The 14,832-nt window shown below is 38.6% G+C and overlaps 1 protein-coding gene across 1 annotated transcript in view; it reads right to left on the bottom strand.

Moving 5' to 3' along the window:
* Positions 1 to 3,287: 3,287 nt before the first annotated feature.
* Positions 3,288 to 14,832, bottom strand: part of LOC124605795 (copine-8-like) — a 204,133-nt gene continuing 192,588 nt past the window's right edge. Inside the window, exon 10 of the mRNA XM_047137687.1 lies at positions 3,288 to 3,822. Coding sequence (XP_046993643.1) covers positions 3,493 to 3,822 — 330 coding nt within the window. The 3' untranslated portion in view covers positions 3,288 to 3,492. The remainder of the gene's footprint in view (positions 3,823 to 14,832) is intronic.

A 14,832-nucleotide genomic window follows, 5' to 3' on the forward strand; every position in this document is an offset into this window, starting at 1 on the left:
ACTTCTGGTCAGGTGAATATAGGGTTATAAATACACAATCAAATAGGGGTAATGCATGAGAAGGTTCAGTAACAAATAAAAACGTATTAACGTTGATACGCTACATGAACAGCATAGCGAACACATTATTGTAGCTAAGACAGACATGAAGCCCACACCCACCACAGAAGTACAAGTTTATATGCCAACTAGCTCTGCAGCTGACAAAGAGATTGAAGAAATGTGTGATGAGATAAAATAAATTGTTCTGACACTTGAGGGAGATGAAAATTTAATAGTCATGGGGGACTGGAATTCGACAGTAGGAAAAGGAAGAGGAGGAAATAAATATGGACTGCAGGAAGGAATGAAAGAGGAAGCCACCTGGTAGAATTTTGCACAGAGTATAACTTAATCATAGCTAACACTTGGTTTAAGAACCATGAAAGAAGATGTGAAAGAGATCTGGAGACACCAGAAAGTTTCAGATTGATTATATAATGGTTAGACAGACATTTAGGAACCAGGTTTTAAATTGTAAGACATTTCTAGGGGCAGATGTGGACTCTGACCACAATCTACTGGTTCTGAAATGTAGATTGAAACTGAAGAAACTGCAAAAAGGTAGGAATTTAAGAAAATGGGACATGGATAAACTGAAAGAACCAGAGGTTGTAGTGAGTTTCACATGGGGCATTAGGGAATGACGGACAAGAACAGGCCACAGGAATACAGTAGAAGAAGAATGGGTAGCTTTGAGAGGTAGGATACTGAAGGCAGCAGATGATCAAGTAAGTAAAAAGATGAGGGCTAGTAGAAGTCCTTGGGTAACACAAGAGATAGTGAATTTAACTGATGGAAGGAGAAAATATAAAAATGCAGTAAATGAAGCAGGTGAAACGGAATATGATCTGTGGAACAAGTATTAATGTAATGTGCATACCTAGGTTATGCTCTAATATTAACACATCAAATTGACCTTACTACTCGAGTGAGAAACAGTGTATTTGTGTTTGAATGACACACAAATAAATACATTTTTTACTGTTTCACAAAGATACAGCTTGCCATACCATACTTTTTAATGATAGTTTCTCCTCGAAAAGCAAGAATCTGTTCTCTCTTTCACCTATAAAAGCAATAATACAGTCACACAGCCTTTACTGATGGGAAGTACAGTTTCATTAGAGATAATAGAAAACTCAAGATGAAGTATAATTATGGATGTGAGAATATATCAATACTTTCTGAAAAGAAGAGGCACTGAGCAAAAGACAAGCATGTAGAAAGGACAATACATTTCTAGAAAAGTCTGCCTCTCAACCTAGTAACTTCTAAAAAATTACTTTATCCAAAAGCTCATCATTTATTGTCCTTTCTACATGCCCCATTTGCCACTGAGTGCCATTTATGTGGTGAGTGGTGATCTATCCTTGCATAAATAATTAAATTGATTTATGAAATTGATTGGATCTCCTGTGATGTATGTTATGCAAGAAAACGGTGAGGAGGGGAGATAGAGAAAATAATATTATTAATAACTCAATAACACAAAAAATAAGAAATGCTACAGCACAACAATAGCTCCAGTTTCATTATGTTTGAGAAGCAGTATCTGTACAGTTCCCATCAAATAATAATAATAATAAAACCATCCCTCATAACAAGAAAGAGGTAGTGAACATCTCAGAGTATTTCACTCTGTCATTCAATAATTCACTTCAATTTTCAGCAATAACACCTCACACTATAAATAATAAACAGTCTATTGGTGTTTTTGCTCTGCTGTTGTTGTATGTAAACAGCACATCTCGTACAACCAGCATCAGTCAGACAAATGTAAACACACAAAATATGTTATAAACACAACCATTTACTTCACAATGTACAGGCACTGTTTGCTATGAAATTTAACTTTGTGGGTGCATGTTTTACAGTGAAAAGCTAAAATTAACTAAACAACACTTTCGTATAGTTTGTCACATTTCTTTTGTATGTTATGTTTCTTCTTACTTACGGGGCTTTTTCTTTTATCGTTTTCTGCCATAAAAGAAACCACAAATTAAATAAACATACCAAATAGTCATACCCATACCTATTACCTTCAGCAGATTCTTTATGTCTTTATATCTGTTCATTTGTACAGCTTATGAAGAGTAATTTTCATTCAAGGCACACTTATTGATGGCACGTTGTTAATAATAATAATAATAATAATGAAACACAGTTTAACTGACTGACAAGTTTCACAGTTCCTTTCCTAACCATCTGGGAAATATTCCTCTATGGCAGTACTGCATCTTCTCAGCACTTCCTTTATAATATGCATTGCATCTAAGTGTGCTTCAGAAATTTTAGTGCATTACCTGAGCAGGTACAATAATAAGCTAAACATCTCAACTTCTCACTGAGTACCTTAGATACAAGCAATCATAAATCTGCATGATAAAAGATAAATGAACAACATTTCATAACAATAACATGATAAAAACACAATACAAATTTATAGGCATGCTGTTCGTAATTGCTCATGGAGATAAGCAATGTATAAGCCCTGGTGCAGCTTTCAAGTTAACATGATTAGAATGCCTTGCCATAAGGCACATTATCTGGCAGTTATGTTTATCAGAGAAACGAACAGAGGAACTTCTGGACAGCTACTGAAATTAGCAGTAGTGTTTCATTAGAATTAGAATTTGTGCATGATGATTCAGGATCATTGTACCACCAAAGCAGATTTTGCTCCTGAGAGAAAAATAACTAAGGCTGCCTTATTTCGGCTATATAATGGAAAGTAGTTATTTTTCACTCACAGTTCTAGTTGTTACATTCAAGATTTTACTAAAAGCACATCACAATACTCTGTTCAGTTCTGGCACAACTTGAAAATGGTACAGAACATCGGGAATATTAAAGTAATACCAAACATGCGCATCATATATAAATGGACATTACAATGACTTACCTCAGAATTAAGTTCATATATAATATATAAATACGTTCTTCGGGTAACACTTTGGTCCTCTAGGCAGCAAGTAGAGAGAGAGTCAAAGAGTATAAAAACAGTAGCAGTCTCAAAAGAATATGTTTTTGTATCTACAAAACATCTGAAGTCATGGTGTGAAATAGTAAGAATAATTACAGCACATATTTCTTTGGAGTTCTACATATCCCTCATAAATTATTTCTGATTTTATTAAATACCTAATCTTGATGTTACTAATATTATGACATATTAATCAATAAATAATTTAGATACTTGTGACCTATATCTCTATCTGGAATGATTTATACAGTTTATTAGAAAGTAATACTAAATTTATTAATTTAAAAGAAACTGTGATTATGCTCAGTGACAATAATTTCAGCTAAGAAATGATTATTTCTCTGTAGTTCTACAATCACAGACAATGGATTCACAAAAATTTCACAAATACCATGAAATGTTCAGGATATTCTTATCCTAAGTGATAGAAGACTGCACAACTTTAAGAGCATGTTAACAAGAGTCAGTCACTGCACAACAGAACCAACATCACCAGTAGGAATCCCAGTTGCAGGACGTAGCTTCGGAGCTATGTTTCGAGACTTCATAAAACCTACTATCTGGTCAGGAATTTCAGCTAACACTTCTTTTGCAAGATATGCTTTTGCCAATGTTGGATTCCTTATGCTTTGGAAATTTCGAAATGGTACAAACTGCACAATGTCTCTCTCAGCCTTAATACCATTAACCATGAGTGGAACCGTATCAGCATCCAACTCGTTCATAGCTGTGAAATCGGCATTCCCAACACCCACAATAATGATTGACATTGGTAGAGATGAAGCATGGATAATTGCCTGAAAAGAAATTATATCTGAAACACATTATACTGTAGGGTTAAATGGTGAGCTGAAAAATTCACTGAAATGTCACAAAACCTTGAGACTACACAGTAATACGTTATATTCTACAACATTATTAAATATACATAATGTATAATAATCCATATTTTGCAATATCTACACTTTTAGCTACAGAGCCAATCTGAATTGTAAATCAATTACACAGTTGTTACATGTATATTATTTTAGTATAGCCACTTAAAAAAATACTTACAGGGAATATAACTGAATATGTTAGTAGTTTTTGGTTCCCTGTAACAGATGGAGCTGAAATCTAACTATCACTTTTCTTCCAGCTTTACGTGAAGAATAAACATAAAGCCGGAAGAAAATTGATTCACCCAACAATTTTTTTCCTAGGTGGCTTATGGAATGGTTTCCTGGAAACAGTCACAATTACATCATGTGTTCCAGAAAACAGTGACAGCTTTAACCTAAACAGTCAACATCTGACACTTGTATAATGATGGACCTCCTCCCATGAACCATGGCTTTGCCGTTGGTGGGGAGGCTTGTGTGGCTCAGTGTCACAGATAGCTGTACCGTAGGTGCAACCACAACGGAGAGGCCAGACAAACATGCGATTCCTGAAGAGGGGCAGCAGTATTTGCAGGGGCAACAGTCTGGATGACAGACTGATCTGGCCTTGTAACATTAACCAAAACAAACCTGCTGTGCTGGTACTGCGAACGGCTGAAAGCAAGGGGAAACTACAGCCATAATTTTTCCCAAGGGCATGCAGCTTTACTGTGTGGTTAAATGATGATGGTATCCTCTTGGGTAAAATATTCAGGAGGTATAATAGTGTCCCATTCAGATCTCCGAGCAGGGACTACTTAGGAGGACGTTGTTATCACAAGAAAGAAACTTGGCGTTCTGCAGATCGGAGTGTGGAATGTCAGGCCCTTTAATCGGGCAGATAGGTCAGAAAATTTAAAAAGGGAAACAGAGAGGTTAAAGTTAGATATAGTGGGAATTAGTGACGTTCGGTGGCAGGAGGAACAAGACTTCTGGTCAGGTGAATACAGGGTTATAAATACAAAATCAAGTAGGGGTACTGCAGAAGTAGGATTAATACTGAATAAAAAAAATAGGAGCATGGGTAAGCTACTACAAACAGGATAGTGAATGCATTATTGCAGCCAAGATAGACACTAAGCCCATGCCTACCACAGTAGTATAAATTTATACGCCAATCAGCTCCGCAGATGACAAAGAGACTGATGAAATATATGATGAGAGAAAAGAAATTACTCAGATAGTGAAGGGAGACGAAAATTTAAGTAATGAGTGACTGGAATTCGACAGTAGGAAAAGGTAGAGAAGGAAAAGTAGTAGGTGAATATGGAATGGGGGTAAGGAATGAAAGAGGAAGCTGCCTGGTAGAATTTTGCACACAGCATAACTTAATCATAGCTAACACTTGGTTCAAGAATCATGAAAGAAGTTTGTATACATGGAAGAGGCCTGGAGACTCTGGAAGGTTTCAGATAGGTTATATAATGGTAAGATAGGGATTTAGGAACCAGGTTTGAAATTGTAAGACATTTTCAAGGGCACATGTTAACTCTGACAGAATCTATTGGTTATGAACTGTAGATTAAAAGTGAAGAAACTGCAAAAAGGTGGGAATTTAAGGAGATGGGACCTGGGTATACTGACAGAACCAGAGGTTGTAGAGAGTTTCAGAGAGAGCATTTGGGAACGATTGACAAGAATGGGGGAAAGAAATACAGTAGAGGAAGAATGGGTAGCTTTGAGAGATGAAATAGTGAAGGTAGCAGAGGATAAAGTAGGTAAAATGATGAGGGCTAGTAGAAATCCTTAGGGGGATGGCTAGAGGACAAATGTAAGGATGTAGAGGCATATATCACTAGAGGTAAGATAGATACTGCCTACAGGGAAACTAAAGAGTCCTTTGAAGAAAAGAGAACCACTTTTATGAATATCAAAAGCTCAGATGCAAAACCAGTTCTAAGCAAAGAAGGGAAGGCAGAAAGGTGGAAGGAGTATATAGAGGGTCTATACATGAGCAATGTACTTGAGGGCAAGATCATCATGGAAATGGAAGAGGACGTAGATGACGATGAAGTAGGAGATATGATACTGCGTGAAGTCGAAACAACGCTCCGGGCGTAGACAACATTCCATTAGAGTTACTGATAGCCTTGGGAGAGCCAGCCCCGACAAAACTATACCATCTAGTGAGCAAGATGTATGAGACAGGAGAAATACCCTCAGCCTTAAAGAAGAATATAATAATTCCACTCCCAAACAAAGTAAGTGTTGACAGGTGTGAAAATTACTGAACTATCAGTTTAATAAGTCACAGCTCAAAATACTACATGAATTGTTTACAGCCAAATGGAAAAACTAGTAGAAGCCGACCTCGAGGAGGATCAGTTTGGATTTCGTAAAATACTGGAACACGTGAGGTAATACTGACCCCATGACTTATCTTAGAAGATAGTTTAAGGAAAGGCAAATCTACGTTTCTAGCATTTATAGACTTAGAGAAAGCTTTTGATAATGCTGACTTGAATACTCTCTTTCAAATTCTGAAGGTGTCGGGGGGTCAAATACTGGGATCGAAAAGCTATTTACAATTTGGACAGAAACCAGATGGTGAGTCGTAAGAGTCGAGGGGAATGAAGGGAAGCAGTAGTTGAGAAAGGAGTGAGCCAGGGTTGTAGCCTATCCCCGATGTTATTCAATCTGTATATTGAGCAAGCAGTAAAGGAAACAAAAGAAAAATTCGGAGTAGGAATTAAAATCCATGAAGAAAAAATAAAAACTTAGAGGTTTGCCGATGACATTGTAATTTTGCCAGAAACAGCAAAGGACCTGGAAGAGCAGCTGAACAGAATGGACAGTGTCTTGAAAGGAGGATATAAGATGAACATAAAAAAAAAGCAAAATGAGGAAAATGGAATGTAGTCGAATTAAATCAGGTGATGCTGCGGGAATCAGATTAGGAAATGAGACACTTAAAGTAGTAAAACAGTTTTGCTATTTGGGGAGGAAAATAAATGATGATGATCAAGGTAGAGAGGATATAAAATGTAGACTGGCAATGGCAAGGAAAGCGTTTCTGAAGAAAAGAAATTTGTTAACATCAAGTATAGATTTAAGTGTCGGGAAGTCGTTTCTGAAAGTATCTGTATGGAGTGTAGCCATGTATGGAAGTGAAACATGGACAATAAATAGTTTGGAGAAGAACAGAATAGAAGCTTTCGAAATGTGGTGCTACAAAAGAATGCTGAAGATTAGATGGGTAGATAACATAACTAATGAGGAGGTACTGAATAGAATTGGGGAGATGAGGAATTTGTGGCACAACTTGACTAGAAGAAGGGATTGGTTGGTAGGACATGTTCTGAGGCATCAAGAGATCATCAATTTAATACTGGAGGGAAGTGCAGAAGGTAAATATCATAGAGGGAGACCAAGGCATGAATACACTAAACAGATTCAGTAGGATGTAGGGTGCAGTAGTTACTCGGAGATGAAGCTTGCATAGGATACAGTAGCATGCAGAGCTGCATCAACCAAGTCTCTGGACTGAAAACCACAACAACAACAACAACAACAACAACAACAACACAACTATGGATGGATCTAATTGATCTTTTCTCATACGTAGTCTCATTAGCATGAAACAAGGAACCTGTTAAATTTACACTGTTATGGATATTACCCAGTCTATGGTAAGCCCTTGAAAATCAAATTATACTCAAGTAGACAGGCAGATTTTGCAAACACATAACATGAATAACACTTTACTTCAATTTTATGCTATGTAAACTTTGTCACAAGGTATAAAGAGAATCTGCAAAATGAAACAATGGAGAAGTCTGTTTCAGCGAATGTTGAAAACCAATGAGGTGTCTGCGTGCAAAACCTCAGGGGTACATTTTGCAAGAATTTGAATCTAGTGAGGCTGATAACACCAATGTTTTAAACGATACATTCACGCAAAGAGCACAAATATAATGAATGAATCAGTTGAAGATGATTTAACATAAGTGTATGCTTTATCAGACATTATGGCGCTGGTTAAGCACCATATAAGGTGAAAATCAACAAAAAGCATGCAGCACCGGCGTGTATCACTGAACCAACAACAATGCTGACAGTGTCAGATACAACATAAATAACGTTATTAGTATGTCCATAAATCTGTGAATTACTCTCCATGAAGGATATTTTTACAGAGGTCACTGCAGAAAGAAGAGATTGGGGAGGGGGGGGGGGGGGGGGGCGGACCCAACACACACACACACACACACACACACACACACACACACACACACACACAAATTAAAGTAATCAATCATTGAAAATGTAATGTGTAATGTAAATGGATAGATAAAAATTCTACTCAGCAATCAGCGGCAGGAGAATACACGCACCAAAAGCTTTAACTTTTACAAGCGTGTGGAGCCAGTGGCACCTCTTCTGGCAGAAGAGTTTGAGGGGAAGGAAGAAGGGTGAAGGAAAAGGACTGGAGAGGTTTAGGGAAAGGGGTATAGTTCAGAAAAGCCACCCAAAACCGCAGGTCAACGGAGACTTACCAGACGGGATGAGAAGGAAAGACTGATTGTTGAGGACAGCACTAGACAAGATTTGAAAACCTTAAAGCTTAAAGTGAAAGACAGGGTAATATGCAAGACAGAGATTACTACTAAAGCATCATGCACTACTTAATAAGAGTGGAAAGCTAAGTGCATTGTATGTAACAGAGGTGGGAGGCGGGACAGTGAAAAATAGACAGGTCAGAAAACAAAAGGTGTAAAAAACTAAAATGGGGTTAAGAAAAAGAGTACAAATGCTGAAATGGAAGGAATTAACATAAATTAAGGCTGGGTGGTGCCAAGAACCAAGCACATGTTGTAGCACTAGTTCCTGTCTGTGGTGTTCTGAGAAACTGGTGTCTGGGGGGAATAATCCAGACAGTGCGTATTGCGACACAGGCACCGAGGTCATGACTGTCATGTTTTAGAGCACGCTCTGCATGAAGATATAGTGTGTTGCAGGCATAAACCCTCTGCCTATGCCCATTCATCATGGCTGATAACTGGGTGGTACTCATGCCGATGTAAAAGGCCAAACAGTGTTCATATAAAAGCTGTATATGACATGTCGTTCCAAAGGTGGCTCTCACTTTGACAGTATATGGTTTACCAGTTACAGGGCTGGAATAGGAGGCGGCAGGAGGGTGCATAGGACAAGAATGCAGTGGGGACGGTCACAGCTATTAGAGCAATAATAGGGTAGGGAGATGCGTACAGAAGGAGCATGGGGTCTGACAAGGATATTGCAGAGATTGGGAGGGTGACGAAAAGCTATTCTAGGTGTGGTGGGCAAAATCTCAGAAAGAATGTATCACATTCCAGGGCTTGATTTTAGGAAGTCACAGCCTTGTCGATGTAGGTGATTGATATATTCAAGACAAGGATAATAGAGGGTGAAAAGTGGTGTGCTCCAACATTGTGTTTGGAGTGATCAGCAGCACCAGGATTGGATGAGTAAGCCTGGTAAATCTGCTTTTGAACTAGGCTGTTGGCATAATTACGTCGAGTGAAGGCTGAGGTGAGAGTGATGGTGTATTAATGTAAAGAAGCTGCATCCAAACAAATATGTTTGTCTCAAATGCCAAGGCTGTATGGTAGGGAATGTTTGACATGGAAAGATGGCAACTGTCAAAACATAAGTACTGTTATTTTCTACTAGTTTTAATGTAAACGGAAGTGTATAGCTGGCCTTCTGTGAGGATGAGATCAACATCAAGAAAAGTGGGATGGGATTTGGAATAGGACCATGTGAAATTTAATTGGGAGAGGGTATTTAGAGATTACAACAATTTTAACAAGTCAGCCTCACCATCAATCCATTTGGAAAAGATGTCATCAATGTATCTAAACCAAACCAGAGGGCTGGAGGCTTATGAATCCCAGGAAAGCCCCTCCAAGTAACCCATGAAAAGGTTGACGTAGCAAGAGCCATCCTGGTTCCCATGTCTACACCTCTGATCTGTTTGTATGTCTGATGTCTGCCTATCAAAGGTGAAGTAATTGTTGGTAAGTAAACAATTGATTATGGTGATCAAGAAGGATGTCACAGGTTCAGAAACATGTGGGTGTTGACTGAGGAAATATTCGGCAGCAGACAGACAGCCATGTATGTGGGGGATGTTGATATAGAGGGAGATGGCATCAATGGTGACAAGCAAGGTGCGTGGTTGGAGTAGGACAGGCATGGATTTCAGACAATCTAGGAAATAATTGGTATCTTTAATACAGGAGGGAAGTCTTTGTACTATGGGATACAGCTGTTGATCAGTTAAGGCAGATATGCATTTGGTTGTGGTTTGAAGCCAGAAACTATATGACAGCCAGGATGATTGGATTTGTGGATCTTAGGAAGAAGGTAAAAGGTGTGGTGTGTGGTTTAGGTGGGATAAGAAGTTCTATGGATTGAGGTGTAAGTCTTTGTGAGGGGCCTGAGGTTTTTAGGAGGAACACATCCAATCCTGCTGCTGCTGATCCCTCCAAACAACAAAGTCATAGCACACCACTTGTCACACTGTATTATCCTGATCTTGAATGTATTAATCAGCTACTTAGACAAGGCCATGACTTCCTAAAATCAAGCCCAGAAGTGAGATGCATTCTGTCTGAGACTTTGCCCACCACAACTAGAATAGCTTTCGTCACCCTCCTCACATTATACGCAATATACTTATCAGACCCTGTGCTCCTTCTGCACTCATCTCCCTACCCTATTGCTCCCACCCCTCTGTCCATCCCCGCAGCAAGACTTGCCTATGCACCCTCCTACCACCACCTCTTTTGGCCCTGTACCTGGTAAAACACACACTATCAAAGGGAGGAGCCACTTGTGAAACGACATGTCATATATCAGCTGTTATATAAACACCCAGCTATCAGCTAGGATGAATGGGCATAAGCAGAGTGTTTATATCAGCAACACACAATATCTTGTTGCAGAGCATGCTCTAAAACGTGACAGTCATGACCTCAGTGCCTGTGTTGCTATATGTGCCATCTGGATTCTTCCCATAGACACCTGTTTCTCAGTACTCCACAGATGGAAACTAGTGCTACAACATGTACTTGGTTCTGGGCACCATCCGGCCTTAATTTTTGTTAATTCCTTCCATCTCAGCATTGTTCACAGTAAGTACTCATTTTTTAACTGCACTTTAGTTTCCTACACCATTTATTTTCTGACCTGTCTATTTTTGCTGTACCCCCTCCCACCTCTGTTATATACAACGCACTTAGCTTTTCTGTCTTATTAACTTGTGCAGACTGTTTTAGCAGTAATACCTGTGTTGTATATTATCCTGTCTTCCACTTCAAGCTCTAAGGTTTTCAAATCTCATCTGGTGCAGTCCCCAACAATGTCTTTCCTCCTCATCACGTCCAGAAAGTCTCCCCTGACCTGGGGTTCTGGGTGACTTTTCTGAACTGTATCCCTTCCCCTAAACCTCTCCAGTCCTTTTCCTTCACCCCACTTCCTTCCCCTTCAACTCTTCTGCCAGAAGAAGAAGCCATTGGCTCCAAAAGCTTGTAAAAGTTAAAACTGTTTGTGTGTGTGTTATCCTGCCGCTGCTTGGTGAGTAGATTTTTTACATGTCCATCTACATACTTAGGGCAAGGAGACATGCCACTGTTGACCAAAACCTGGTACACTGAGAAGGCTAGGAGACTAAAATTGTCATGCTAGGTATATCAGTCCCCCATTTGACAGAAAATGTGACCCTTTTGATGCACACTGTTCTATAATCTTTTTAGAACCTCCAAATAGAAAAAACAAACAATTTTTGTTGAGATGACAGTGACACCTTCTGATCACTCGGTGGTGGTTTGGTTTCAGGTTCATAACAATAGCACTATGACTACAATTTGTTCAAAATTAATTTAAGATCTATAGTTACAAAGAAAGAAGTGGGATGAGGTTCATGAGGGAGGCAAAGCACAGATCAAGCAATGTTATGAAAACCGTAACTGCAGCAGCCAGCTGTGGCTGACAAACTTACATCCCCACCACGACAATACGTCATTGCTGCATTACACTTCAGTTTCATGCAGCCTGATGCCCTGTGTGAACTTTTGTTGAGCACTGTGGTTTTGTTTGTTTACTTTTCTTATAGTCATAGACATTAACAGATTATTTTATTTGTTTACATATTTTACAGTCATAGGTGTTAATGCAGTATTTTATTTCTTGTGCGTTATACTTCTGTACATTTTGACATGTTAATAATATGGCCATTACAGCAGATGATGCCAAATGAAGTTTATTTCAGTAATTCAGTCTTTATCTCACAAAAGAAATCCCTCTCACTATTGGAATATAATTACAGCAATCGAGGTAGGATCTTTTTATGTATTGCTCTTCTTCGTTCACCAGCTTGCTTATGATAAAATTTCTGCACATCAAATAACACTCAGAAATTAAATTCTTTGTTATCTTAGAAATAGGTAAGCTGCTCAAGATATATAACAACAGGTTAATTAAAAATCTAGCAATATTTCTCACAATAAAAGCTAATGGGTGCTGTTGAGTTCTCGATCCAGAAGTGGTGCATTATGCATCAAATTTAATCCAAATTATCTCAAGTTAGAACCTGTGACAGAGTTACAGTTTGGGCAGATGAAAATACAGTTTTTTTTTCTTAAGGCTATGTTCAAATAAAAAAAGTTTCTAGAATAGCAAAAATTTAGCAATGTCATCAGGAAATGCATTCTCATAAAATTTCCCAGAGGTAACTTAAAATATTATTACTACAAACAAAACGAAATTTGAAAAATAGTGCACCTCTTCCAGGACACACTGTTGCCAGTTTCATCTTTGTGTACTGAATAACTTGTGAATCTGAATGAGCTGAATGAAAAAGTAAATTATGTGTGTGACCTTTGCAGGTTATAGCAACTATGAACCCCTGCCAAAGTGCCAGTCTCAAAGTAATTCTGAATGCAGTGTAGTCACCAGTAATGATCTTGGAAAAAAATTCTGGGTCAGTTTGAAGCTATTCTTTCAAATAACAGAATGACACCTTTTTTGCTAGTTAGTCAAAATCCAAGATACATTTTTCCCAGCATCCCTCCTCATTCCTAACTTACTGGTTAAAATTCAGTGAAGCAAAACAGAACACAGTTAACTCTTATCTTTTGTTAAGTGGTCCACTGGCACTTTTCAAGCAGAATTTCACAAATTTTTTAACATTTTCTTCTGTTTGGGCAGCTGGTGGGTGTCCAGTTTTTGTAACATGTTGTTGTTTAGAAACAAGAAAGCCACCTCTATACTTGAGGTTTTTTTTCCGAAGTGTCACCTTTCTAGGCCATTTCCAACATCAGAACAGTTTCTGCAATATTTAGAGCAGGTAGCTGCACAGTCACTTAAATCCACCATTTAAAAACCATTGAGAGAAAAGAAATTGGTGAGAAAGAGGGGAGGGGGGGGGGGGGGGGGGGGAGAGAGATATTGGCAGACAGTATTTCCTCAGGCAGTAGTGAAGACCCAAGTGGTTACACAGCACGATGACCCTGGAGGGAGAAATGCAAACTACACGAGCTCCAGTCATACCTATACCTTTGAATCTCTCTCATAGACAATCTACACTCCCGTTTGCAAAAATTTTAAAGCCCTGAATGAATCATCAGAAATGGTCTGTGTTGACATAAAAAATTAATTAAATAAAAAAACCCAACTTAATAAAATTCATTTCTGTTGAAGTCACTGCACAGTATATCCTCCACATGGCATGGGGTCAAACTTTTGAATGAATCCATGAGAAATGACAGTCCAGATTTTTCTTCTTTATTGGCTACTGGGTTTTCACGAACAACCTATAACTAACCAAAGCTCCAACGTGTTCAGGAAATGTATCGCTCCCTGGAAATTTATAGCCCTCAGTAGAAAAAAAAAGACAAGAAATTTGAAACATACGTTGCAATATTTAGATAATCGCACTCTCAGTGGAATACAACCACAGGAACTACTTTGGGAGGGACAACTTCCTTGATGTGCGCACTCTTACTGAATGTGCTCACAATCTGGAGTAGCCAGGGTCAACTACAATACTCACTGAAATCTTAGAATATAACTATGCGTCGAACCAATATGCTTTATGAACCTCTGGGGCATAAAATGTCATATCAGCAGTTGTGCCCCATTGTCATTTCAGTACTCAAGAAGTAGCTCTACAATTCGCCACCCTGCCATGCAAACTACGCCACTTGCCAGACTCAAACTTGACCAGTATCACTGTAGTAGGATTGCACTCCATACAAGTTGCAATTTCACTATGTGATGAAACAGAAGTTAACTCTCTGCTCCTGTTCAAATTCTTTAACCAGGTCATATTATTTTTTTTTTTTTCGTTCAACAAGCATACACAACATTCATCACTTCCACATTCAATGACGATCGCATGGAAAATTAATTTCTATGCAAAAGGGGTGAGTAGCTGGGAATTTACAATGGAGGTTAATGTGCATACAAGTACACAACTTCCACAACTTTTTTCAAAACTGCCTTATTTTTTGATACACTTGTTGCACAGTGTGGCCAGTTTATGAATCCCACTGTGCAAAACAGCAACTATTACAAAAATTTCTGATTAGCAGTAAAAAAGTATCACAGTCATGAAAGATGCATTCTTTCTAATAGCCACATTAGACGTTTAAAACAAACCTTTGATCAATTTGGTAGGCACCAACTTTGCCCCTTATTGTTAGCAGTCTCAAATCCTGATATATAGACCACATATGCCCATTACCATTGAATCTCTTGCCACGTCTCCAACAAGAACCTCACAGATTCAACTGTGACTCAATGCCACATTATACAGTGTATCCCCCCCCCCCCCCCCCCTCCCACCCCAAAAAAGAGTCCCTCCCAAAATACCACAACTGCCTCAATTCTGTTAATTTT

The sequence above is a fragment of the Schistocerca americana genome, chromosome 3 (assembly GCF_021461395.2).
Source record: "Schistocerca americana isolate TAMUIC-IGC-003095 chromosome 3, iqSchAmer2.1, whole genome shotgun sequence".
Lineage (NCBI taxonomy): Eukaryota > Metazoa > Arthropoda > Insecta > Orthoptera > Acrididae > Schistocerca > Schistocerca americana.